The sequence below is a fragment of the Choloepus didactylus genome, chromosome 1 (assembly GCF_015220235.1).
Source record: "Choloepus didactylus isolate mChoDid1 chromosome 1, mChoDid1.pri, whole genome shotgun sequence".
In the NCBI taxonomy this organism is placed as follows: Eukaryota; Metazoa; Chordata; class Mammalia; order Pilosa; family Megalonychidae; genus Choloepus; species Choloepus didactylus.
The window spans coordinates 201324071-201350186 of NC_051307.1; the positions used below are offsets into that span (position 1 = coordinate 201324071).

At 60.5% G+C, this 26116-nt stretch overlaps 2 protein-coding genes across 5 annotated transcripts; one reads left to right on the forward strand and one right to left on the reverse strand.

The window, feature by feature from the left end:
- PLXNB1 (plexin B1) lies at positions 1–25861 on the reverse strand. 4 transcript variants are annotated; one of them, XM_037850190.1, is made up of 38 exons: positions 25247–25472; positions 23843–23961; positions 19599–20711; positions 18608–18790; positions 18062–18190; positions 17836–17936; positions 17433–17565; positions 16457–16613; positions 16087–16195; positions 15902–16010; positions 14847–15494; positions 14519–14641; positions 14170–14292; positions 13682–13775; positions 13426–13598; positions 13125–13276; positions 11732–11837; positions 11411–11547; positions 10919–11095; positions 10506–10677; positions 10136–10378; positions 9235–9411; positions 9011–9159; positions 8458–8558; positions 8143–8360; positions 7860–8038; positions 7699–7765; positions 7400–7546; positions 5958–6126; positions 5653–5756; positions 5493–5577; positions 5064–5236; positions 4724–4884; positions 4488–4635; positions 3052–3116; positions 2880–2955; positions 1797–1871; positions 620–724 (listed from the first exon to the last, which is right to left on the reverse strand). In XM_037850190.1, exons 3-38 carry the CDS (start codon positions 20703–20705, stop codon positions 620–622), a joined length of 6375 nt encoding a protein of 2124 aa, XP_037706118.1. In that variant the 5' UTR covers positions 20706–20711; positions 23843–23961; positions 25247–25472. The 4 variants fall into 4 exon arrangements, with proteins under 4 accessions (XP_037706109.1, XP_037706118.1, XP_037706126.1 ...); XM_037850198.1 differs by lacking the exons at positions 23843–23961; positions 25247–25472 and adding an exon at positions 25766–25861; XM_037850184.1 differs by lacking the exon at positions 23843–23961.
- Positions 24795–25780, forward strand: LOC119544706 (translation initiation factor IF-2-like). The gene is made up of 2 exons (XM_037850210.1): positions 24795–24815; positions 25067–25780. Exon 2 carries the CDS (start codon positions 25268–25270, stop codon positions 25706–25708), a length of 441 nt encoding a protein of 146 aa, XP_037706138.1. The 5' UTR covers positions 24795–24815; positions 25067–25267; the 3' UTR covers positions 25709–25780.
- Positions 25862–26116: the final 255 nt, after the last annotated feature.

A 26116-nucleotide genomic window follows, 5' to 3' on the forward strand; every position in this document is an offset into this window, starting at 1 on the left:
TGGCATGTTATCCTTTATTGAAGAGCTGGGTCAGTGGGGCCACCACTCTCCCCAAAGCCCCCTGCAGCAGGAGCCCCTCACCACTGGCTGCCTGTGAGGCAGGAGGCCTGGAGGCAGCCAGCCTGGCTGATGGGTCAGTTTGCAGCGGCCTAGGAAAGGCATCCATCTCTCGGACCTAGGAATGTGGCAGCAGCAACAAGGCCAGAGGCAGCTAAACTGAGGTCAAGGATGATGGAGGAGGGAGGCCGGGGCAAGGAGTGTGGGGCTCTCTCCTTCCTCTCTGAAGCCCAGTGGGCTGATGGCCGGTGTTCAGAAACAGTACAGTGTCCCCAGGAGACTAGAGGCCCTTCTGGCCACTCAGGAAGCCCTTGGTCTTTGAGTTCCCACAGATAGGCGTCACATAGGAAGTAGCCCACAGGGTCACTGGGCTCGGGGAGCAGGCTGGGCACCACTTGGTGAGCCTCAGGGTGCCAGGCAGAGCCACCAGGAGGCCAGGAGCCCACCTTCCTCTAACTCCACTTGTCAGTCACTACAGGCATCTAAGAAGGTGGTCTCTCGTGGTTCCAGGGCTGCCCAGGTGGGGTTGAGAGGCCAGAGCAGACCAGGGCTCATCAGGTCCCTACAGATCCGTGACCTTGTTTTCCACAGCAGCTGCAATCTGCTGGAGCCGATAGCCCAGCTGCATCTTCTGGGCCGTGCCATCTTCTTCCAGGGCAGTGATGATCTGAAACACAAAGACCAAAACCATCAGGGGGAGGATTCTGCAGCCTACATGTTTACCACAGACTTGAACAGGACTTCCAAGGTACTGCAGGACATTTAGGGGGAAGGAGCCCCGAGACACCCAGGGATCCACTGCACTCACTCCCAGTGTGAGCTCAGGGCCTCGCCAGCAAGGGGGGATAGTGATGGCAAAGTTGCTATGGGGTTTTAAGGATTAGTGAAGCCATGCATGAAGGACTTTCCTCAGGACCTAGCACCCCCGGTAATACCCACCCCCGGTACAGTTGTTGAGTGGAGGCCAGCCCACCCAGGCCAAAAGCCTTCTGAGGGAACGGGTGGGAACTGTGGAGGGCGGCAGCAGTGGGGAGAGCAGCTGCTTGCCTGCCATGTCTCCTGAAGGGGATGCCTCCTTTCTGACCACTCCTTACTCACCCGGAAGGGGACTGCATCCACTGTTCCCTGCTTCCCCATGCCGTGGCCCACACTACTACAAGCTGGGCTGCACAGCCCTGACTTCCCACTCATGGATCTTCTTGTTAAATGACTGTCCTCACACTGGGCTGTCTCACCAATGTCAGCAAGTTGACTGATGGCTGCCCAGCCCAGGAAGCCCCCAGACAGCCCCTCCATCATGCCCTCGTCCACTCCTGGGCCTGTGCGAGGCTGGTAGCCTCCACCAGCTCCCCCCTCTCTGGCAGCCCACAAAGCCCCATGGGGCCTGCACCCACGGGAGGCTGGGGCACCGCAGGCTGCTGGTTGACAGGGTCTTCTGGTCAGGATCTCTGTTTGAGGGCCTACTCTGGGGCAGAGGCAGCAGCTGTGTGTCCCACCTAGCACAGCCTGCTCACTATCTCCAGGCCCTGGTAAGATGCCCCAGCCTCCCACCACCACCATCTGGGATGAGAAGTAGTGGGGGCAAGAAAGAGCACAGCCACTACCAGGAGGCATGGCTAAAGGATGTTCTCCCAAACCACCAAAGGGCTCAGCCCCTCCACTAAGGCCCCCACCCTGAGTCACAGGACCAGACCCCCCTGCACATGCACCTCCCCAGCAGGGCCCAGGCAACTGCCCACCTGGTCATAGTATTTGTTGATATACTTGTAGAGTTCGTGCAGGGCCACTCGTGCCCCAAGGTCTCCAGAGCAGTTCTAGGAAGGAGGCCAGAGATAGGTAAGGCCCAGGACCCCAGGGAAAGTAGGGGAGAAGGGAGCTCTGGGAGGTAGAGGAAAGGACTGGCCCTGCAGGGGGAAGGATGCAGCCCAAGAGCCCCAGCCCAGGGTGTGCTCAGCTGGGGACTGGAGAGGGCCAAAGGGCCTCCTTGGTGGGGAGAGACCCCAGGTCTGCAGTTTCCTCTGGTGCATCAGGAGAGCTCCTGCCCCAAGCCTCAGAGAAGCTCTACCCCCAGCCCCTTCCCACCACCCAAGGAACTGGAGCGCATGAAGGAAGGACGAGTGGGGTGGACTGAGCCTACCAGCAAAGCCTGGGCTTTCTACCAGGGCCCTGCCTCTCTCTCCCCCTGCAGGCTCCAGCTCAGACCCTCTACCACCCTAGGTGATCGCAGAGCCCTGTGGGATAGATGCCACTTGCAGACTGTGAGCACAGCATAATTCTGCTCTGATCTAACTCAGGTATTTCCTCAGGTGACTCCTGGGCCCCTCCACAGGGACGGAAGGAGATGAGCAGATGATCAGAGCACCCCACAACAGGCCTGACACACAGCAACACCTCAACATCACAGCTGTTACTGTGATTGTCACAATATTTCAGATTCCCTGGAGTCTGGCTGTTTTAGGAGTAGATGGGGACATGTCTGTACCACTGAGGAAAGAAGAGCAGAGGGTAGACATGGGCAGGCAGACCCAGGGCTTGATCCCAGCACCTCTGTGCCTTGGATTCTCATCCACACACCCCCAAGGGCTGTGCAGGGATCCAAGCACCTGAGCAAGCCAAGACAAGACCCTTGCTTCCCTAAGATGAGATGTTTGGGAGCCCCTGGTCCTTCATAGTGGCTGCTGGAATCTTCTGTGTCTATCATGATGGTATGGGTCCTGCCCCAGCCAGCTCACAGGGCCACTGACGACCCAAGGACTTACTGCAAAGGGGCATGTGAGGGGGGGCAGGGCTCTTGTGCAGGAGAGGCAGCAGCAGGGCCTTACCCGGGACAGCTCGGCCAAGACGGAGTTCATCTCTTGATCACTGGCCGGGATGGTCTGTCTGATGTCTGCGTAGTACCTGCCAGACATGGCAGGTGCTGCAGCTGCTGGGTAAACAACCCCACCAATTCCCACCCTCCTTGCCCCCTCCAGACCTGTTCCCTCCCCCCAGTACCTTTCCACCATCCGTTTGTAACGGGGAATATCCCGGGCGTACAGAAGTTTGTTGATAGGGGAGTCCTGGGCACCAAGAGGAAGGCGATAAGAGAGGAAACAAGAATGAGAGCCCGTTAGGATGGATTGTCCTGGTTTTCCCAGCACTGTTTCAGTTTTTAAACTAAATGTCCCATGTCCTAGCAACCCCCTCGGTTCCAAGCAAACTGGGACAGTTGATCACAATAGTCCTTGTTTCCCCATGGAAGGACCACTCGACTCCCGCCCCGCCACCAACGTCCAGTCTCTTGATGTCGTCACCCAGAGGTCATTTCTCAGCCTTCAGGGTGGGAAGGAAGCAGTAACCGGCCGAGCCTAACGCTACTTCTCCTAGTCCATTATTTTTAAAATGAGGAAAATTGTGACCCAGAAAATGAAGGAAACTGCCCCAGACCACCTCCCTCCCAAGTGGCCAAGCTGGGATTGGAAGCAGGCCTCTCCGATGCAGAGCTGGCACTTTCAACACACCATAGGGGCTGCCTCTACCACCAAACTAGGTTCAAATCCCAGCTCTGCCCCGGTAGCTATGGGCTCGGGCCACTGAATTTCAGTTCTCTGCGCCTGCTGCCTCCTCCAAAAGCTGTGGAGAGGGTGACGCTGCCCCCGTGTGAGCAGGGACATGAGTCCAGTCCACCCCTGGACCTGAGGCAGGATGCTTGGCCATCGACTCTCCGTGGTTAAGACCCTGGCCTATTTGGAGTGGACAAACCCTGCGCCACCCAGGAACCATCTGCTATTTGGCTGGGAAGAGGACACATTGTGAAGAGTGAGCAAAAAATCCAGCTCCCACCCAGCCCCTGCCACTGGAAGTGGCCCCTGGTCCACCCAGAGGCTACTTGGTGGCCCCACAAACCCCAAGCCTGAGCTCACCAGAGCCAGAGACCCAGGGTTCGTATGTGATCCCTACTCCCTTCCCTCACCCCCCACCTCCAAAGTATCCACACGTCCCATAGATTCTGCCTGTCCTGTACCCTCTTAATCTGGCTTGAACCTTGTCAATGCTCATCCAGAGGATGGCCACAGCTTTCTCTCTGGATGCCCAGGCTCTAATCCATCTGCTGCACCATCCCTTGGGGTGCTCGGCCTAACTCTCAGGTCTGACCACACTGCTCCTTGTTCCCAGCCCTTGCCCACCCCCCGCCTCCACTGCCCTCAGGGTGAGCCTCACTCTCTGCACTTGCTGCCTCTGTTTTCACTCTGAACTGGCCCGCAGTGCCCCCAATAGGCATTGCCACTTCCCAGAGAGCCCCCAGGATAAAGCCTGGCCCAGGGATGCCTGGAGTCAGAGTTCTGCCCTAGCCCCACTCCTTGAAATCCCAGGAAGAGTCTGGAATCTGCTTGCAGGCACAGCACCCCCAGCCAGCACTGTCCCCTGTGTCCACCCCAGGCCCCGCTCACCCGGCCCAGCTTGTGATCAGCCAGGGTGCAGGCATCCATGAAGGTCTGGGCAATGACAAGGAGCACCGCGTCCATGTTGTCAGATGTCTGCACGTCTAACACAAACTGCGGGTTTTTGATTATGTTGATCCAGAACCTCAGTGGTAAGCTATGAGTGGGGCAAATGTGGCCGATGAGTGTGGGGCAGCAGAGGCGACCTCCACACATACCTCGAGCCACCCGAGCCCCACCCCTACCTGTTGGTTTTCCAGATATGGACAGTGTCCTGGTCGGAGATGCCGTGCTGCTGGGCCTGCTCGTCCAGCAGATCAAAGAAGTACTTAACAGCAAGTGGCACGGGGCGGCTGGTGCTGAGAATCACTTGGAACAGGTCGTCCACAAACTTCTGCAGGGTGCCCTGCAGGGGTGGGAGAAGCAGAAGCACGTGGTCAGCCTACCTTGGACACCTCGTGGCACTGCACCCTTGTGAACCCCATACCACCCCCCAAATCCCTACAGGGGCTGCCCCCCACCACAGCCCAGACACCTCTGCCTGCCCTGCTCCAGTTCCCACCCGGCCGGTTGTCCCTGCCCCACCTTCATGGACAGCAGGCGGGTCAGGTAGATCTCGGGGATGGCCTTGGCTCGCTCACGCTCCCCGCCCCGCAGGCTGCCCCGCCGAGGCCTGGGTGGCTCCGGCTCCTCGGTTGGCTTCACCAGGTGCCAGGGCCGGATGCCCCCCTCGTCCACATCCTCCAGCATTGGGGTCCCTGGGCCAAGACCCCAGAGCTCATCTCCCCTCATCAGGTACCACCTCCCCTGGGCCCTTGGGATCCTGTCCCCTGGGGGTGGGGACACCCAGCTGAGGGCTTTCCCTGGGTAGAAGAAATGCAGGCATGAGCCCACCCCAAGTTCCAGAAAAACTTCCCACCTTCCCGGGACTGGGAAAAGCAAGGGTAGAGGACTGTGCTGGGGTTTGTAAGGGGGAGCCAGTTGTGGGGGAGGAGTTGGCAGGACACGACTCACTCTCTCCAGGGACGTAATCCTGGTTTTCCCGGAGAACGTGTTTGGTGAGGCAGGGAACGAGGGCCACGGTTGCTCCATCTGGGACCTGCTGACCACAGCTGGTGACCCTTCTACCAGCTGCACCCCACCGCACCCGTCCTCCAGCTCCCACCCCTCCCACCTTGTAATGCTGCAGGGTGTTCAGGCGCCTCCAGAGACCCTGGACCTCGGAAGTGACATCTTCGTCTGAAAGAATGAGGTGCCCGGCCACCCCAGACCTCCACTCTGCAAGAGCAAGGTGGGACTTGGTCCACAGCTTCCAGGACATCCTTCCTGCAGTGGAGCTATCTCCTCCTCCATAAGGGCACTGCCCCTCTGGTCAAGGGCCAACCCCACCAACCTCTCCAAAGACCAGACACAGGGGACCCTCACCAGGTGAGAACTCAGCCCTGGCTCGGGTCCTGGTCCACCCCTCCCCTCCCTCACCGACATCCAGGGTGCGGGGGTCTGGCCGCTGGGCGAGAGGCACTCCTTTATAAAGCTGGTCCAGCATCTTCTCCTTGGCCTGGGAGATGGTATCACAGTCCAAGACCTTCACGGGCACTCCCTGGGCCTCTGCCGCTCCAGGCCCCACAGCCAATATTGCGTTCAAGGTCTACGCAGGACACACAGGGGCTGTCAGGGCTCCTGCCACACATGGGATGACCGAGACACAAGGCCAAGGGCAGAGACGAGCCAGGGGGAGGCCACCACCCCTGACCTCCCCGTGCCAACAGTTCCCTAAATCTTGTCTCATCTCATCCCCTGCTGCCTCCCCCAGGAACAGCGGCTTCCTCTACTTCCTGATCCCAGCACCTAGCAGAGTGTCCAAGTAGATGTCTGTGGGTGGGGGCAGAAAAGTGAGTGGCCACAAATCCCTCCTAACCCAGAGCCTCAGGTTCCTGGCTTGGCTGCTCAGGTCAGGGTCCCCGAGGGAAGTCTGATGGACATTCATCCCGACAGAGGAGCAGGTTTAGTGGAGACTGAATGGGATTTCCCCAAAAGAATTCCTTGAGGATAGCTAAGGGGAAAGTGGCAGGCAGGTCTGGAAGGGGGCTCCAGAGCCCAGTCTCTGGGTGTGGTGGACTTGGCCACATCCCTCGCCAGGCAGATACTCAGGCCCCTGGCACAGCAAGGGCTTAGGCTGCTCCAGAGCAGGTCCACTCCTCCCCAGAGCCTGGTTGTGCCCACCCTGACCCCACCCCAAGCCTGGGGACCCTCCAAGGCTCTGTCCTCAAGGTCTGGCTCTCAAGTATCTAGGCTAAAGGCCTCACTCCAGTGACCAAACAGAGGCCAGGCGGGCTCTACCCCAGACACCAGGATCCCAGGCGGTCTGCCAGCCCTAGGGTCCAAGCCCCTGCAGCTCTGCCTCCTACATGCCCTCTGCCATCTATCGACAGAGCCGCACCTCCTGGGCCCTCCCCTTTCCAGGGCTCCCATTCCATCCCCAACAGTCTGTTCTCTCCTAAAGACACTGGCCTTGGCCTCAGGGATGCTCTGCCTTGCCATTGAAAGCACACAGCCCAGCAGCCTAGAAAAAACCTATTACCAACTAGCATGTGACCTGTCAAAACCTCTACAAGCCTCAGTTTGTTTACCTATAAAATGGGGATCCCTTCATAAGTCTCCTGGGATGAGTAAATGAGGTGGGGCACACTGAGGACTGGGGCTGGCCAGGTTATGTCCTCCCCTGACACCTGAGCCAGCAGGAGCAGCCCAGCCAGGTGTCCTGCCCCCGAGCCCACTCCACAGATCCCTGAACCAGCAGTGGGCCTTTACCCTCCTTCCTCTCCAGCCAAACCCAGGGCAGGTGCCCCAACCACACACCGACCCACATCCTTCACCAGGGACTGATACTTCAGACCACACACACGCACACCACCCCTCACCAGGGGACGGTATTCCACATCCTCTCGGAGCAGGCGGTTGTCATTCAGGGTGTATTTGGCTTTGCCAGTCACGCTGTCCACCGGCCCCTTGTCCACTTGATGCTTAATTCCCCGGAAGAGCATGTATAGGGGCTCCCCGACCGAGTCCTGGGAGAAGTGAAGGCATCAGGGCCCCCTAGGTAGGTGACCGGCATGGGGCGGAGGCACAGGGGACGGCACATGAGCTGTGGGAGGCTTAGCGAGTGAGACGGCCTCGACCCTTGCTGGTGGGGAGTCCCTGCCCCCTCTGCTTCCCTCACCCTCACAAAGGCGTAGAGGCAGATGGACATCCAGTTGGTGAGCAGCTTCTCCACCACAGTCTCTGTCCTAGGATGACAGGAGAGGGGAGGGTCAGGATCCGCCCTCTCGGCCCCCCTCACCTCTGGGCTCCAGCCCCACTGCCTCTGACAGCCACACCAACCTGCGCAGCATCAGCTTGGGGTTCTTGGCCACGTACTGAGCCACCAGGTCACTGAGCAGGGTGCGGAGGATGTCAGTGAAGTACTCGAGCTTCCCATGCAGAGCCACGGTGAGCAGAGATGCCACGTAGGCCCGGTCCCGAGCTGAGAAGGTGCGCTGACTCTCCAGTGTGTGGATGAACTAGGGCCAGGGAAAAGAGGAGCAGGGGTGGAGGGGCAGATTCAGACACGGTGGGACAGAGGGGCGAGGATAGGAGGGGAGGGGCAGGGAGAGCTGGCCGGTACCTTGGTGAGGAAAAGCTTGCTGTTGAGCAGGTTGGAGAGCTGCCCCAGCCCTTGTTCCACTGTGGGCCGCCTGCTCTCTGGTACACCCAGGTCCCGGTGCAAGGGCGACTCCTGGTGCCCGGGGAAAAAGACCCTCTCGGCATATACCTTGTAGTCGAGGAAGGGGATGCCGCTGCCCAGAAGGTCACTGGTGAGATCGGTCATCTCAGTCATGAGGTCTGTCGGGCAGCAGAGGCCAGGTTTGCACAGGGATCCTGGGTGACGGGCATGAGGCTTGGGCAGGCGGGCCCTGGGGCCTGTGCTCGGCAGCCTCACCTGTGAACTCTTTCTTGCAGCGGTCCCGCACGCTGCTCTCCAGATTCTCCAACTGGATCTGAACCTTCTTATAGTCCTTCAGGGCCTGTTTGCTCTTCCTCCTTCTCGGCACCCACAAGGTTGGGAAGGTGAAGTCCGGAGGAGGCCAGAGCCCTTGCTGGGCCCCACTCAGCCCTGCCCCAGCCACACCCTGGCCTGCCTCACCCAGAGCGATTTAGCCTGGCCCATCCCAGGCCAGTCACACCCGCCCAGACCCAGCACAGTTTAGCACAGGGGTCGGCAAACTACAGCCGAGCCAAATCTGGCCCCCCCCACCTGTTTTTGTTAACAAGGTTGTGTTGGAACATGGTCACACTCACATTGTCTATGGCTGCTTTTGCACTACAGAGTTGAATATTTGCAAGAGACCAGTTTGCCCACAAAGCCTAAGCTATTTACTCTCGGACTCTTTACAGAAAACATTTGCCCATCCCTGGTCTAGCCTGGCCCTTCCTGGTCCAGCCACATCCCACTGCTCACCCAGTCCGGCTCAGTTGCATCTGGCTGCACCCACCTGTACATGAGGACAATGATGAGGACACCCAGAGCCAGAAGAGAGGTGCCCACCCCCAGGCCCACCTGGGCTGCCACAGGAAAGGCCACAGGGCTCTCGCCATCATACTGCACACGACCCAGGGAGAAGCGCAGGTTCCCCATCTGCACCTGCTCGGGAGCTGCTTGTGAGTGAGGGTTCAGCACATGCCCAAGGCCCAGCCCGCCCGGGGCCTGCCCACTGACCGTGAACTCGGGCAAAGCGTCAGGTGCCTCCCGGAGGGCGTGGTGCCGTGGCAGGGGCTGCTCCACAGGGGGCTCGCAGTACAGGTGGTGCCGGGTCAGCGTCTTCACCACACAGGGACCGTCCCCAATCATGGCCACCACCTCCTCCTTGGACATCGCAAGGTCCAGATTCTCTCCCTGGGACATGGAGTCACTGGCCAGTCACTCAGAGCCCTTCCCCAAGGGCAAGAGCTGGTGGTCACTCAGATCCTGTCCCCCTGAAGGTGGGAAGGATGGAAGGATGGTCCTGGGACCCCTCCCCAGGGGCCGGGCTGATGGTCCCTCAGCACCTCCTGGCTCGTGGGGCCAACAACCACATGGATGCCCTCCAAGGCCGTCCCCATGACCCTTTTTTGCCCTTCCCTATCTTTCTTCCTGGAGTCTTAGTTTTTCCAAAGCTAAAAATCTATTTTAAAAGCCACCTAATAAAGCTGTCTCCAAAATCCCACCCAGTTTCTCAACAAAGCCCCTGGTCTGTGTCTGGTGGCCCCCGGACAGGTGACTAGAGTCTTCCTCCACCAGAGCACCTCCCTGCTGCATGTGTCGGAACATGGGCCGCGTGCGTGTAGACAGGGCCCCGAGGGGGTAGCACATCACCCTGCTACTCGTGTGCCAAGGCCTTTACACATCATCAGATACCTGCCCGAGGAGCATGTCAGGACCCAGACTACAGGCCAAGCAGGCAAACCACTGTGTCAGGCACCCCCAACCCCAGCCCACACCAGCGCCCCCCCCCACACACATTAAGGCCGAGGAGCCAAATGCATCCACTGGCCTTGGCTCTACAGCCGGGCCCCCTCCCCTACACACAGCAGTGCTGTCCAACAGAGTGAAGGGGCCGTGTCCGCGCAGCAGCAGTTACCTCCACAGAAAGCACACTCCCTGGCTTGTGCCGGAACGGCATGCTGGGGTCGTCGGGGTTGAGGGGCTGCAGGATGGGGTCAGCCTCATAAGAAAAGGGTGTGGGGTTCAGTGTTGCAAAGTCAAAGACCAGGTTGTCGAGGACAAAGTCCACCTGGACCCAAGAGCCCCCAGGCAGGCCGGGGAGGGCAGGCGAGTGGCACGTGATGAGCTGGGAGGAGTTCGTGTGGCACAGCTCCTCAGACTTCGGGGGAGGAGGGAAGACGAGGGGAGTGAGCAGAGGGAGGCAAACAAAGATGGGGAGTGCCTCATTTGGTACCCGCCACCCAGGACTGTCCACAGGGGGTGGGGGGTGCCCATGGGTGTCCTACGTGATGACCACCACAGGAGGCTCCCGGGGAGCACGCTGTCTCAGGGATCACACGGCGCCTCCGCCCAAGCCCCTGGCCGGGCTGCATCGCCCTTGGCATCACTGTCACTCGGATTCTTGGTGTCTGTACCACATCCAGATTCTGGCCATGGACCCGTATCTCACGTCCTCCACTGAAACACAGCCCGTGAGCCACTGGTCACAGCCAGGAGACACCTAGAGCTTCTGCTCCTTGTGAGCTACCACCAGGGTAGCTCAGCCCCAGTCCAAAGCCCCATGGCCCCTTCTCCTGACCACCAGCGTGGGATTCACAACCCCTCTCATAAAGCCTTGCAAGTCCCCCTGGGCACTAGAGCACCAAGGATCCCCTCACCCCCTGCCACATGCCCTGAGGCCACACTCTTAGCCCAGCACCTGAGGAAGCTCTTGGCGGGGCCAGCAGATGTGATGTTGGGGTCCAGCGTGTACTCGAACCAGCCTTGTCGGAGCCTCCGCTCAGTGGCTCCAAACCACACGGCCACACGCAGCATGGCAGGCGCGGGGCGGGGGCTGGTCTCACACCGCAGCTGCTCCGACTGCTGCTCTGGCAGCCTGGGGAGGGGAGGCAAGAGTAGAAGTGCAGGCCAGGCTGGGCCAGCAGGGATAAAGGAAGGAGAAAGGGAAGATTCGAGGACACGGGACCCACCCAGGCCTCAGCTCACTTCCCTGCAGTGCTGACCGCAGCCTCTACCACGTGGCCTTGGAGTCTGCAAGCCCACCTCAGCCCCAGCTTCGGGAGGGCCTGGCTGCTTACCGAAGGAGCAGACTTGGTCCTCTCCCCCTTTCTGCTCTCCCCAGCACCCCCACCCCACCCCACCTTCTCCCTGGAGTACAAGAAGTTTTGTAGAATGAGGAAGCAGCTCTCACAGATGACAAGGCTGGTCTCCAACCACAACTCGGATGTCCTCCTGCCGCCCAGTCAGAAGCTTAGAGCCACGCAGGGTGAGGCTGGTGCCTCCAGCTCTGGGGCCACGGGTTGGGAAGATGGAATTTACCTCTGGGTCCTGTGGGGAAAGAAAGAGGCAGACATTAAGTCAGAAACAGAGAGGCAGGGGGAACTGGAGGCAGACGAGAGGGCACCCAAGTGAAGGAGGAAAGGAGCCTTAGGAAGGAGTAACCAGGCCGGTTGGGGGGAGCCACCATGGGGAGCGGCCCATCGGCAGCCAGGGATGGCTCCCACTCAGGCACCTGGTAGGCAAAGTGGTTCTCTGAGACACCGCGTCCTCTCCCCGGCACCTCCACCGTCGCAGGACCTGCCGTCTCCTCCCTGCTGGCCCCAGTGATGCACACGAGGCTGTGGAGACAGGGCAGGCTGGGGGTGGTGCCAGGCTGCACCAGGGGCCCCTCCAACTGTCTCTGCTGCCTCCTCTCTGCCCTGCAGTCAGGTGGTCTCCTGACAGACAGCCTCTCTTGCTTTGGAGGGAATTCCTCATGGCACACCAGGAGGCCTTGGCATCTGAGGATTAGTATTCCTGGTTTCAGCCATCCAAGTGCAACCTCAGAGGCCCCCAACAAGGCGGAATGGATCTCTTTGTTGTGGCACAAATTCACAAAGGAGCCCTGTAAGGCTGGCTGTGGGTGTGAGTGGCTGAGCCAATGAGTGGGCCTAGCCATCCTCTGCCACCACCGTGTGCACAGCAACACTTGCAAAGTGGTAGGGAAAAAAAAAAAAAGTCCCCGATAGTTCTGGAGATAAGCATGAAGGAAAAGCGAGCCTTCTAAGAAAATGATGGTTCTTAGCCAGAACACAGAAGTCCAGGGTAAACTGATTTCCAGAACATCAAGCCTGTCACTGCAAATGCCCCAGGAAAACACAGCAAATGGTGTGTGAACCACCCAGGAGAGGCGTCAGCCAGAATATATTCTCATCGCTTTATGAATCACTTCATAAATTACTTTAGTCTTATGGTTTGGAATCATTGATACTCTAGACAGTTATTTAAAGTTCTTGGTCAAAGCACATTTTGGGGGAAAACTGTTTAAAAACAGGCTGCCGAGTGCGGGTCTGTGAGGGTGCGGTCTAAGGAGCTGCTCCGGTTGGGTTTTGGATGCACTCTCCAGGTAACCCTGATAAGCAGCCAGGTCTGGGACCTGCTGCCCGTGGACTCCCCCTTGGGAATGTCCCGAGGGAACACCTTTGGGACCCGGCAACCACCGGCCGGGCAACCATGGCCCAGAACCTCAGTAAGCCGCGAGCCCCCGGAAAGCAGCAGAGGTCCCCGGGGACTGGACCGAGGGGCCTGGCACTGAGGTGTGCCACAGTCTACCCTCCTGAGGGGCCAGCTCAGGAAGATGAGCTGGTGGGAAGATGAGCCCGAGACCTGAGGACCCTGTTACCACAACTGTGTCGATGGTCACTCAGAGGACCAGGTGAGAACACCCAGGCAGAGCCAGGAAGCAGAGCGCCCTGTTGGCTCTGGGCAGCAACCCTGCCCCAGGCAGGTCTGTGAAGGTCAAGGCAGGTGCTCTGGAGCCTCAATGGCAACCTTAGGCACCACGACCAGAGCCAAGGAAACAGGGTGGGGGTGCTAGGTGAGTAGCGGGTGGGCAGCCCTGAGCAGGAAGGGTCCCGCCAGCTCACCTGCTGGATACCTCATACTCCTGGGCATCCACAGCACAGGGCACTCCGGCCACCCTGACTGTATCCAGCACATCTTGCACGTGCTGGCCCAGGTTAGAGCCCCTGATGGTGATCCGGGTGCGTCCGTCCACAGGCCCGGTCAGTGGCTCCACCTGTTCCAGGACAAAACTGCTCACCTCCACCCACCCACCAACCCCCGGCAGCCCCAGCCTCCCATCCTTGGGCCCTCTGTGCCCGTGGCATCCCCAGCCTCCCTCCAGAGGCAGCGGTGAGGAGGGGAAACGCCAGAGCATCAACACACCGAGTGGATGAGGGGCGCAGGGCACTGGGTGGCCACAGCCGCAGCCTTGCCACAGGCCTCCTGGGCCATGCAACGCGGACGCTCGCCCTCACACCACACGCAGCCGTACTGGGGCATGGCGGTTTGGCAGCGGCTGCAGTCCCCGTGTCCCACAGAACAGTCATACAGGACCACTGAGGGTGGCAGAGATGAATGAGATAATCAGGCCTGGACAAGCCCCACTGCACCAGCCCCCAGCAGCCCCTGGGGAGCTCACCGTGCAGCCCATCAGCACTGTCCACACGCAGGCGGCCGGCTCGGCGCAGAAACAGCCCCACGCGGAGCTCAGGCTGCAGAGCCTCGTAGCTGAGCTGGAGAGATGGGCATGGGGGAAGGGCTGTCATCAGAGCCTAAGGCTGGGGATTGTCAGGCCCAGGGAGGGGCTGGTCAGAGAAAGGAGCGAATGACTGGTTGTGGAGGCAAGGGTCAGGAGGTCAGAGGTGAGGTGCTGGAACTCCATGGCCTCTCAGGTTCAGAGGTCAAAGGTGGATTGTAGAGACTCCCTGGGGCCTCGGGGTCAGAAATCAGAGCTACCAAGATCCTTTAGAGACACAGGGTTGGAGGCAGAACTGCGACATGGAGTCAGAGGTCAGAGGTGAGGTATGGGGACCCCATGGGGGACAAAGGGTCAGAGCGTGGGCTGAGGTTGGTAGGCAGCCAGCGGCCGGTGCACCCTCACCCCACCCAGGCACGCACAGTCTGTACCTGGTGCTGCTGGCAGGTGACACGGCACTGGGTGTCCGGAGGCGGCGCACACTCCACCCAGGCTTCAACCACCACCTCGTGGCCCTCCAGCTCCATCACACACTCGTTCTCTCCTGGGCTGTCCTGGGGGCAGAGGACGCAGCTGTTGGGGAAGCTTCAAGAGCTGGGACCCAGCAAGCCCCACAGGTTCCCCAGCACAGCCTCTGGGTTGGGGTTGAGACCTGGCACCATGTCCCCTTCCCACTCCCAGGAGATCCAGTCCTCCCTGAGCCCCTGCCCCAGGGCTTGTGTTATTGTTGGTAAACATCCAAGGAAGCCCCAACGACACCTGCAAGCAGGACACACTCACCTGGAAAAGGCGCAGGTTCCTGCCGAGCAGCCGGACTTCTCGCTTCACGTGGACCGGCCTCAGCACGGAGCCCTGAACACTCTCCACACAGGGGCAGGCGCTCGGCCCCCGGTTCACCTCCTCCTGCAGGTGCCAAGAGTAAGGCAGTCGGTGGGCCCCATCCTGCCTGCCTCGGTCCTTTCCTGTGCAGAATCCCAGGGGCAAGGCCAGCCTGGGGGTAGGGTCCCCTGCCCCGCAAGCCTTCCCGGTGCTGAATCACAAGGCAAGCGAGGGGCCGCGTCCTCCCCAGATGCCCTCCCCGAGGCCTCCTTCCCGGGCTTGGCCTCACCAGCTCCCAGAGCCCGGGGGTGTCGTACTGGTAGTCGAAGCTGGACAGGAGGATGAGGGGGGCGGGAGGACCCTCGTGCTCAGCCGAGTCTCCATCACCTGAGAGGAGGGTGGAAGTGGAGAAGGCGGGCACGTCACCCCCCGTCCATTCGTCCGCCTCGGGCAGCTCGCCGCCTTCTCTCATTAGCCAGTCCAGAGCGGGCTTCGTGGAGCCAGCGGCCCCTGGGAAAGTGGTGGTGGGAGCAGTGCCGGGGGGCTGGTCCAGGGGTACTACAGAGGGGAGGGCTTCAGGGCCAGGGTCTGCCAGGGCAGGGGGCAGCGCTGCTGCATCTGAGGGTGATGGGTCAGAGGCCGAGAGGTTCTCAGGTGTGGCTCCAGGGACAGTGGGGGCAGGAACAGGCCTGCTGGGGGGGCTTGGCGGGGGATGCTCCTCCTGGAGAGGTGGCTCTGTGGAGGTGCGGGCAGGCACCCCAGGGCTGAACAGGGAAGGCCTGGCCCCAGGCGAGATGTGTGAGGCTGTGGCTGTGGCAGGAGCTCCGGGCTCCATGGGAAGGGTGTTGGGAGCAGGGCTGACTGTGGCTGAGGGGGCCATGGGTGGGGAGGGAGTAGGTGCACTTCCTGCAGGAGGGGCTGGGGAGAGCAGCGGGCTCTGAAGGGGGAGCCAGAGGAAGGCAGGAACGGCCACTCAGGGGCAGGCGCAGGGCAGGAGGCAGCAGGCAAAGGGTGTGTTAAGAGGAAAGGAGACCAAGGAAAAGAGAAATAAAAACAGCCCGTTAATTCTCCAAAGGAGAAAAGGCGAGAGCAGGCTCCAGGGGTGTCTGTGCTGAGGTGGGGTGTGAGGCCCAGGCCTCCCCTGCCTCTCAGCTATAAACATCCTCTCCTGAAACAGGCAGGAAGTAGCAGCAGACGTCTGCCAGCAGGTCCATCACTCACACAGCCACTCATGTGCCCAGACAGAGCCTCCCATGGCGGGCAGCACACAGACCCCAGGCATCAGAGAAACACTCACGCTGGGGCGCCCCAACCCCATGTGGCCCAGCCTGGAGTCATGCTCACCTGTTGGCTCACCACCATGGGCCCAGCGTCACAGGAGGTCTTGTGCGTGCACAGGTGCTGCCACACACACCAGTGGCACCCCCAGTTGCTGCTCACGCAGGCCTGGCACCTGGACAGAGCACAGCCATGGGGCAGGGGTTGCCATGGAGAGCCCAAGGGCCAGGGGTCAGGGGTGGGGAACTCACGGCGCAGACGGGTGGAGCTCAGTGAGCGCCGCGCAGTCATAGAAGGAGAGGGCAGCCTGGGTGATCAAGATGGCACCAAACCTGAGCTCCACAGTCACGGAGACGTGGTCTACAGAGGGACAGAGGGCAAGAGCTGAGGGGTGGGGAGGCACTCGGAGTCACCCCGGTGCCAACATCCCAAAAGGGGAGGGGCATCCAGAGCCGGGAGAGCATGGAATGAGGATCTGGGGGAGTGAGGATTACTGGGGACTTGGAGTGGAGCATTGATTTAGGGCTCTTTGCCTGGACTCACACAGACCACACCCCTTCAGGCCAGATGGGGACAGGAAGGGACTCCCAGTCCCCGGGGCCAGCTGTTTCTCTCACCCACCGGCTCCTCTCTGCAGCGCTGGGGCATCTCTAGGGTCTGGGGAGGGGCACATCACCCCAGAACCAGTCAGCAGGGCTGGACTCTCGTGTTCTCCAAAGTGGCAGGAATACGACTCCCCCGGCTGCAGCGGTGGCAGGTCTGGGACCGACAGGAAAATCTGCCAAGAGAATCCCAGGACGCACTGTTGGACAGCAGGCAGTGAGCCAGGGCATGCATTTAGGGGGCAACTCGGTGGGCAGGCACCAGCAGCCCCCAGCTCCCAAGCCTTTACGGATACCCTCTGGGGCCTGAGTTGGTAGCAGATGGAAAAACTGAGGCTCCGAGAGATGTGCCTTATGCAAGGCCAGGCTTGTGCCTCTGATATCAAAATCCAAGGTCTCTCAAAAAGGGGATATAAAATGAAACGAAATAAAGTTTCAGTGGCTGACAGATTCCAAATGGAGCCGAAAGGTCACTCTGGTGGGCATCCTTATGCACTATATAGATAACCCTTTTTTAGGTTTTAATGCACTGGAATAGCTAGAAATAAATACCTGAGACTACCAAACTGCAACCCAGTAGCCTTGACTCTTGAAAACGATTGTATTACAATGTAGCTTACAAAGGGTGACAGTGTGATTGCAACCGACTTATGGATCACACTCCCTTTATCCAATGTATGGATGGATGAGTAGAAAAATCAGGACAAAAAACTAAACGAAAAATGGGGGGGGGGGATTTGGGTGTTGTTTTTTACTTTTATTTTTTATTCTTATTTTCACTTTTTCTGGTACAAGGAAAATGTTCAAAAAATAGATTGCGGTGATGAATGCACAACTATGTGATGGCGCTGTACTATGAACAATTGATCGTACACTTTGGATGACTGCGTGGTACGTGATTGTATCTCAATAAAACAGAATTAAAAAAAAAAAAAAATCCAAGGTCTCTACCCATCACCAAAGCCCTCCCACCAGGGCCCAGCCTGGTCACTCACCTCCCTCCTCTCCTCTCGGCTGATGCTGGAAGGACTGAGGGCTGCCACTTGCAGACAGCCCGGCTCCGGCTGGAAGCTCCACAGCCACCGCTCTGGGCCCTGGCTCCGCGAGCACTCGGCACGGCGACTGCACCTGAGCGAGAGTAACGAGCATCCCACCCGTGACCTCACGTGGCCGCCATCTCGAGGACTATAATGGGGATCCTGGGCAGGTCCTGTGTCTGCCCTGGCAGGGTCCTGGTGATCGGGTCAGAGGAGGAGGGTGTTGGGGCATCCAGGGGTCAGGAGCTGAGAGTCAAAGGCCAAGGATCAGGAGTCCTGGGCAGAGCAATTATGCAGGAGGCTGGGGTGGGAACTGGGGTTAGGGAAGGGGTCAGGGGTCAGGAATGGGCAGAGCACTGACCGGCCAAGGAGCACACACCACCCACAGTATGGGTCCCTGTGAGCAAGGCAAGATGCACAGTCCAGGTGCTCGGCACAGGACGCCACGGGGACTCTGAGAAGCTGTGACAGCAAAGAAGACCTGAGGCCAGCGATCCAAACACCAGCGGCCCACCCATATGTGGGCTCCTACCCTCCCCAGAGGCCCTTCCCAGCAGCCAGTAACCAGGCTCGTGTCTGGCACTCACCATGCTCTGGGTCATGACATACAGGTGCTCGAATGCCCCATCAAAGGTGAGGTCCCTGCTGACTGCAGACCCCTGCTGGATGCTCTGTGTGGAGTACGGGTGGCCGTTGCTCCCCAGGCCCAAGTACACCTGAGATCAGAAACCACAGGGGCCTGGGGCTCAAGTCCATGGCCGCAGGCCCAAGGCCCTCCCCCAATGCAATGAAGCAATTAGCAGGTAGGATTTCCTCCTGGGCAGTCACAGGTGACACCGTCCAGCCCTGAAGGACAAACAGATAAACACCTCCCAGACCTGGGAGGAGGATAGCAGGTCATGCCTCCCAGCTGGGGGTGGGGAAGGGGGACAGTGTCAGAGTTCATACCAACCAAGCCACAGGTAAATATCACCCAGGCCCAGGAAGATGGTCACAGGTCACATCTCCCAGCCAGGAGCAAGTCACAGGGACAGCTCGCCCAGGCGGGGTCCCCAACTGCCCACTCCCCCCACTCCTCCCTCTCTCCCCAGCTCCAGACCTTGGGCAGGGCCCAGTGCTTCCACTGGACGCACCCTATGCAGTTGCCCTTGACTGTCACCCAGGAAAGCGACGGTGTGTCCATCCTCCATGGTGACAGCCACAGCGGTTAGCTGCACCCCGGGCCACTCCAGCACTGGCGTGGCTTCCAGTGGGACGCGGCTGGCCATGGGGCTGGGCGTGTGGTCTGAGCCGCAGGGGTAGGCTTCCAGGGTGTCCTGCAGGCAGCAGGAAGCATCAGTTAGGCCCACTGTGGACAACCTCTCCTGCCCCAGCCTCCCTCTCACCCCCTCCCGGGGCTCTCGGCCAGCCCTCCCGGGACACCTCGTCCCTCTCCTGTCTCTCTTTGGGACTCTCCTGGCCTCTGCTGGCCTCCTCGACAGCAACAACTCCCACAGCCACACCCTCAGCCCCATCTCAGTGCGCTAATCCCCAGCTGCCTTGGGCGTTTCCATTGGCTCCTTCCCCCTCTTTTGATCTCCACCTCTGCTCCTGGCCCTACCTCCTCCCAACCCTGGCCTGTGAGCTGCTTCATTCCATTTATCTGCTCAGCCTTCTCCTGGACAACTTCTCAAAGCCCCTCACAGCCTACGCCCCTTCTCCAGATCCACTTGCTCAGGCCCCTCTCCACCTCTAACTTGGCCCCTGCCTGCATCTTCTCCCCGTTTCCATCCATCCTGAGGCCAGAGTCAACAAGTCCCAACCTCACCTGCCTCTCTTGCTCAAAAACCTTAAACAGCAGGTCCTATCCCCCCAAAATTCAGTCTCTGCCCCATGCCCTTTGAGCCAGAAATATACTCAGTTCCCCTCCACAGATGCCACCCCTTCACCACCCCAGTGCCAGTTCATCCCTGCACTGCTCTCTGCCTCCCTGAATGCCACGCTGTGGTAACACACCCTCCCTCACCCAGGCACAAAGGAAGCACTTCACATCAGTTGATCACCCCACCACCACCAGCTTTCCTTTGGGCCCCCAGGGCAATGGCCACAGAGACGGGAAAGGGCTGGGGTGGCATCAGAACTCACCACAGGCAGCTGTGCACAGTCGGAATTCACATCATACTCGATATAGGCCACCTCGGCCCCATCCTCAGCGCGCCCCTCCCGGGTGTAGCAAGAATCTCGCGTGCGATTGGCAAGTCGATCCACCTCATCCAGAGGGAAAGCACAGAGGGCCGAGGCTCCCGATGCCCCAGCAGCTGCCAAAGGGGGTCGGCCCACGGCAGGAGGAGCGGCCGAGGAAAAGGCTGCAAAGAGCACTTCCCCACGGGCCACCTCTCTGGACATGGCCACGGCCGCAGCCTGGACCAGCCCATAGCGGCCACCCTGGCAGGCCAGGGGCAGCTCCACGTAAGAGTAGTAGTGCTGGTCCCGGAGGCACACACGGGACACATAGGTGCGGAAGGCTCTGGATTGAGCCTGCAGGTCCCTCCGCAGGAACAGGAAGTAGGCACTGGCTCCACGTGCAAAAGCGCTCACAAAATGGTGGCTGTACTCCGAGAGGCGGCCCACCGCCAGCTTGGCCGTCTCCTCGTAGGAGAAGGCGGCCTGGGGGTCTGGTGGCTGCAGGGCCCGGGTCGTGATGGGTGGGATGCCACCCCCCACACCCCTGCTGGTATAGCCCCTCCCCACAAAGAGGAGGGGCTCCCCAGCCAGGCCATGGGCCACCAACCCCACTGTGCTGACTGCAGGGTCATTGGCAGCCACATACTGGGTATCCCCAGGCCGCTCCGGCCGCAGCAGCAGCTGGCTGAGCTGCCCGAGGCGCCGCTGCTCGCAGACCCCCTGGTGCACACTCCCGCACACCACCAGGGCCCCTGGGCTCACCAGGAGTAGCTGGTTCGGGTTGTTGGTGGGCTGGGCCTGGGGACATTCATCGGGCAGCACGGGTGGCAGGCAGTCCCTGCTGTCCAGTACAGGGCCAGTGGAAACGGTGGCTTCCAGCTGCAGTTCCGGGCTCAGCTGGAACAGGAAGTTGGTGGCCCCAAGGTAGAGGGTGCCTGAGACGGGGTCCTGTGCCAGATGCTGCAGATGTGTTCCGTTAGGAGTAAAGGCAGCCGGTGGAGAGGGCTGGAGGGCAAGGACCCACCCAGCCCAGAGTGCCTGGAGAAGAGCTGGGCCGAGGGCAGGCATGGTCACCTGGCAGGGAGAGAGGTTGACCGGGGCTCACGTGGCCACCAGAGCACCGTGGGGCCATCAGTGAAGGATAGGGCTGTGGGCTGTGGGTGCATAGGCCTAGCCAACGTGTCCCCTGAACCTGGAGGGTTAGCAGGAGAGACCTGGCTAAGATGGGCACTGTAGTCCAGGCTGACCCTAGGGCCACATACTTGCAAGGGGTCAGAAACTGATATGCTTTCCCTGGAGACTTCAACACTGCCTGTTCTCTGCAAGCCCCAGTCTCAGGAGACCTGCACTGTACCCCACCCCACCCTCACTCTGCACTGCCCTGCGTCACCATAAGGTTCACAGGGTGAGGAGCTAGAGGGGCAGAGACTCGGGAAATATCCCATCCCCAGGGGCCAGGGTTTGGAAGAGGCAGGAGAGCAGGATGTTGGGAAGGAGGGGTCCAGAACCCCTAGGAGGAAGAGCCCCTCTGCATGGATGTGGCTTTCCCGGGCTGGAGGAGGGAGGGAGAGTGAAGTCCTATGGGCCACCCCCCCATGGCGGAGCTGGACAGGAGTTGGGTGAAGGGCCTTTCAGGCAAGAAGTCTAGAAGGGTAATAACTGCAGATCCAACAGTCCAGAGAGAGAAAAGGAGAAGTTGAGGCTGGACGGGATGGGCCTGAAAGTCTGGAACCCACCTTGGAGAGCCCTCAGTATGGGTGGGAGTCACACTGCTCCCAGATGCCTCAGTGTGAGGTCAGACTTGCCTGGCAGGGCCAGCTGCATCAGGAGACAACAGGGAGACTGGGGGCGGGAAGTGGGGTGGGGGGTGGGGGCAATCACCTAGCCAGGGAAAGAGCAGAGCTTGAAGCTGAGGCTGAGCTGCAGGCATCTGGGAGCTTGGGCCCCCCGCTGTGGAGACAGCACAGATACCCCTCCCAGCTGCCCAGCCTGCCAGTGGAGCTGGGCCCAGACTGGCCATGGGCCACCAAACACATTCCACATGGGACGCCTCCTTGGAGCCCTCACGGGAAGGGGGAGGGCAGTGGAACCAGGCCCCTGCAGAGCCTGGGAGAGGTCAGCTAGGAAGGAGCCCCACAGCAGGCAGGGCCAGTCAGGCCCCAGTATGGCCCCTTCCTTTGCCCCATACAGCCCCCCCTTCATCTCAGTTCTCTCCCACCCAGTGTCCAAACTCTGTCCCATCAAGACACCCCAGTGTGTACCCTCCAAACCACCTGGCCCAAACCACCACCATCATGTAGGTACTCACACACACACCACACACCCTGCACGCACATACCCCAGACAAACACGTGGGCACTCACACATACACAGGTACATGTAGATTCAATCTGTACACACACCACAGACACGTGGAAACACAGACACACAAACCATTAACACAGACCCACCACATTTAGACACCTGCATAAAGACACAAACCACAGACAACACCACCGCAAGCAGAAATACAATACCCACACTACACAAACAAGCACCTCACACAGGCACACAACACACAAACTGACCAAATATACACACTACCCCCACATTTAGACACCTCCCTGCTTCAAGTTCCATGTCCAACAGGGCTGTAGCGCTCCAGGTCAAAGCAGAGCCGGGCCCAAGGTGTGGAGGAAGTGGGGGAGCAGAGATAGGGATAAGGGTGTCCTGGAGGAAGTCACCAATGCCTCGCTGTGTCCCCAGCTCCAGGCCCATCTCCAGGACTTCCCCAGACCTCGGGTGCCTCTCTCCTCACAGGCCCCATCTAAGGCCCGAGTCCCAGGACCAAGGAACCACGGCAGGACCACCTTCCCCAGACCCCGAGGGGCCTTAACCAGGAACCCCAAGGTTAACAAAGTCCTGCCAAGGGCCATGCCTCCTAGGCTGGGTGGCACTTCCTCTTCCTGCCTGGGTCCAGGCCATGCCACCCAGCCCTCCTGCCACCCAGCTGCCAGGTTGCCCAAGCAGGCTGACCCAAGAGCTTCCCTAAGCCCAGGTCAGCTCATTCCCATCGAGGCGGCAGTGGATACTCCTAAAGCTTCCCCAGAGCCAGGCTGGGTACTGGGCTCGGAGGAGAGTCCAGCAACCCGGTGAGAGCAGAGAAGCTGTGGCCATAGCTCGCTGGGCACAGCTCCCAAAATAGCTTGGGGGTTTCCATTTTTAGTGTGCAAAGAACAGGGCAGCTCTATGGAAGCGGGAACAAGGCTGCCTCTGTTTGCCACCTAAGGGGGCGGGGGGGGGGCGGGGGCAGCAGGGAGAGTGGCGAACCCGGCGAGAAGCCCAGAACAGTGGCAAGCCAGGCTGCCCAGGAGCCCCCACCTTGTTTCCAAGGGATGGGGGAAGAAAGTTTCTCACTGTGGGAAGACAGGACATGCCTAAGGATGGGCAGAGGCCACTTCCTGCTCTGGACTACTGCTCACTCCCTCCTGTCACCTCATGCCCAGTGATGCCGCTGGGGCAGAGGGTCCCTTTGTCAGACTAACACTCACTCTCTCTCATTTGCTTACAAATATTTGCTCAGAGCCTTCCCCACATCCGGGTTTTCCAGCCCTAAAGGGGGAGCGACCAAACCATTCCCCAAATGTAAAATCGCAAGGGTCCAGCTGCCCAGGCAAAGAGAAGGAGACGGGTTCAGAACAGTTCCCGGCCAGGCCACGTAGGTCGGAGGCTGACCCACCCTGGCCCACTACAGAAAACTGTCAGCCTTCCTCAATCACAGTCCTCCTGAAACTGGGCCCGGCGCCCACCCACATACCATGGGTGGGGAAGGACACCGGGTGGGGGGAGGAAGAAAGGAAAAAAGGGCAGTGGCACTTTCTCCTCCACGGCGGGCACTATGCCATGGTATTTTTACTTAACCTCTGCCACAGGCCACAGAGCAGCCCTCAGCCCCTCCAGTCTAGCTCCACCCCCACCACATCCCAGTGCCTCGGTGGGATTTTTCTCAAGCAGGATCTGAGCACGTCCCTCCCCTCAGAGCCTCTGGGGCACCCCAGGGTCTGAGTGATGAAGGTCAAAGTCCAGACAATGCCCTCCCCCACACATGCTCTTCGTTCCTGCAGCTTGAATACAGGCGGCTTCACTCCTCCGTGCCTTTACACAGGCTGTTCCCACCGCCAGGAATGCCCACTCCCTCTTCATCCCGTTACCTCCCACACCCTTACTTCCCACACCCTCCTCCGGGAGCCTTCCTTGTCCTCCCAGGCCCCTGAGGAGGGAGCTCAGTGTGAATGGACTGGCGTGTATTGCCGCTCTGCCTCCAGCTCTCTGAACCTCAGATCTCCTATGTGCAGAACAGGAAGCAGGATTGCTCTGACCATCAAACATGATTCGGTGTGTGCCTGGAACTAGTAGCACCCATCTGAAACTACTTTTCCCAGTTCCACCCTCCCATCTAAACTCAAAGCTCTCTGAAGGCGGGAGTGTGGCGTTAACAACTAGCACAGACACTGGCATAGAGCAGGTGTTCCTTGCATGTTGAAAGAACCCCCATTTCACAGCAAAGGGAACCTAGCCGGTTGGGAAAACGTGGGGCTCACACTCCTCTCAAAGTGCACAGCGCCAGCCCCACTCTTATTAAAGACCAGGCCAGAAAAGATGGAAAAAGCTTGTCTGGGAGCCAGGCCTAATAACCCCCCACTTGCACAGGCAAGATCTCCTGCCCACTGCCCAGATCTCAGGCCCAGCCCAGGCTCAGAGCCAAAGCCTAACTCTGCCTGTGCCCAGACCTGCCTGGCGGTCTCTTCTGAACCCACCTTCCTCTGGACCTCTTCAGCAAGGCCTAAGGCTACCTAACTTACATCTGCCAAGAGCAGGCACTTGCACCACCCTCCTGGTGCTGTTCTCACCAACCAAAGGAGCTCACAGATTCTGCCCTTCCACACCTGCAGAGGGTCTAGGCCCCACCTAGCCCACAACTGCCGTATCTCCGGAGTTTGTGGGAAACTGGCCATTCTTTTCGGCCCTCCTGCTCTGCTCCCAGAGTCCACCAAGGAAGCAAGTTACTCATTGACAGCGCAGTGGTGCGCAGCGACCGCCCTGTTTTCTGTTTTTTTTTTGAGGGGTAGGTGGCACCATTTGCCACGCGCCCGCGGTAACTCAAGGAGCGCTCGTCAATCACCCACAGTCTGTGTCTGGGTACGGAGAGGGAGAGGGGCGTCCCCCTTTTGGCGGGTGCGGCAGGAGGGTCGTGGTCCGCCTTTGTCAGCACCGCCGAAGGCAGCCTGAGGAGGAAGCCTCGACCCCCCCCCATTCGGCTCTTCCCCAGGCCGCGGGGTGAGGACCCCACCAGTGGTCCTGGGAGGGCGGGGAAGAGGCCGGCCGGGCCGCGGCGAGGAGGGGGCGCGAAGGAGCAGCTCCACCTCCTCCGTCTCCCAATCGCGTTACAGGAGGAGCCGCCAGAGTTTCCCTTCGCGCGAAGTGTGGTCCCAACTCACAGAACTGAAGCCGCCCACCACTCACCCGGGCCGCCCCCTGCTGGCGGGGATCGCGGCCTCGAGCCCTTCCACCTCGCGGGCGTCCGACCCCGTCCCCGTCCCCGCCGCCCCGGCCCCGGGCCCCGCACTCACCGCCCGGCCGGGCCCCGCGGGATGAGCGCGCCGAGGCGGGCGCCGGCCGCTCCGGGCTCGGGATCTGCGCGCGCGGCCTCGCCCCCCCTCCCCGCCCCCGGGAGGTGGGTCCCGCGGAGCCGCAGCTGTTACCCGGAGACCGCGGGGCGGAAAACTGCGCTCGCTGCCCGCCCCTCCCGCCGCGGCGCTGCCACCGCCGGGAACAAAGGAGACAAAGCCGCGTCGGCCGGGCCGGGCTCCGCTCCTTCCCCCCTCACCCGCCCGCCGCCCCGGCCAGGCCGGAAGCAGCCGGGAAAGCCGGGCGCGCGGCCTCGAAACGCCCGGGACTCCGCATTCCAGCCCCGAGGGAACGGCATTTGCCAAGGGAGGGGGTTCACCCCTCCCTCCTGGGGGGGCGGGGTGCGGGCAGGCTGCTCGGCGGCGGTAGCCATGACAATGCGGACTGCGTCCCCGTGGGGGTGAAGAGTGGAGCCGGCAGAACCCGCCGCCTCGCCCCGCCCCGCCCCCGCCGGGCCTCACCTGCGCGCCGCGCTGGAACCGGAATTGGGAACCCTCCCGCGATCAGCGGGGTCGGGTCGGGTCGGGGAAGCTTCTCGCTCCGCACCTCCAGGTGCTGGTGAGCCCCGGCCTCTTCCCGCCCCGCCTGCGCCTGGGCGGACCCCCGCCCCTCACCTGCCAGCCTGTTCGCTGGCCGCCGCTACCTAGCCCTGCCCAGCGACCGCAGATCCCTCTTCCCCTTCCAGTACCCTGCTCCTGTAGTCGTCCTCCCCCAGCTTCCTTTACCTGAACTCCTAAGCGCTTTGATTCTCCACACCGCACCCAACCGCCCCTTCTCCCAGGAGTTCTCCCAAGACTCCGCAACAGCCAACC

Coding starts and splice junctions, on each gene's coding strand:
- LOC119544706 (XM_037850210.1), top strand. CDS start 25,268: ATGAGCGCGCCGAGGCGGGCGCCGGCCGCTCCGGGCTCGGGATCTGCG.
- PLXNB1 (XM_037850181.1), bottom strand. CDS start 20,705: ATGCCTGCCCTCGGCCCAGCTCTTCTCCAGGCACTCTGGGCTGGGTGG. Junction 16,011..16,086: donor GAGCTCCACCCGTCTGCGCC/GTGAGTTCCCCA, acceptor TGCTCTGTCCAG/GTGCCAGGCCTGCGTGAGCA. Junction 8,039..8,142: donor GCAAGCTTTTCCTCACCAAG/GTACCGGCCAGC, acceptor CCCTGGCCCTAG/TTCATCCACACACTGGAGAG.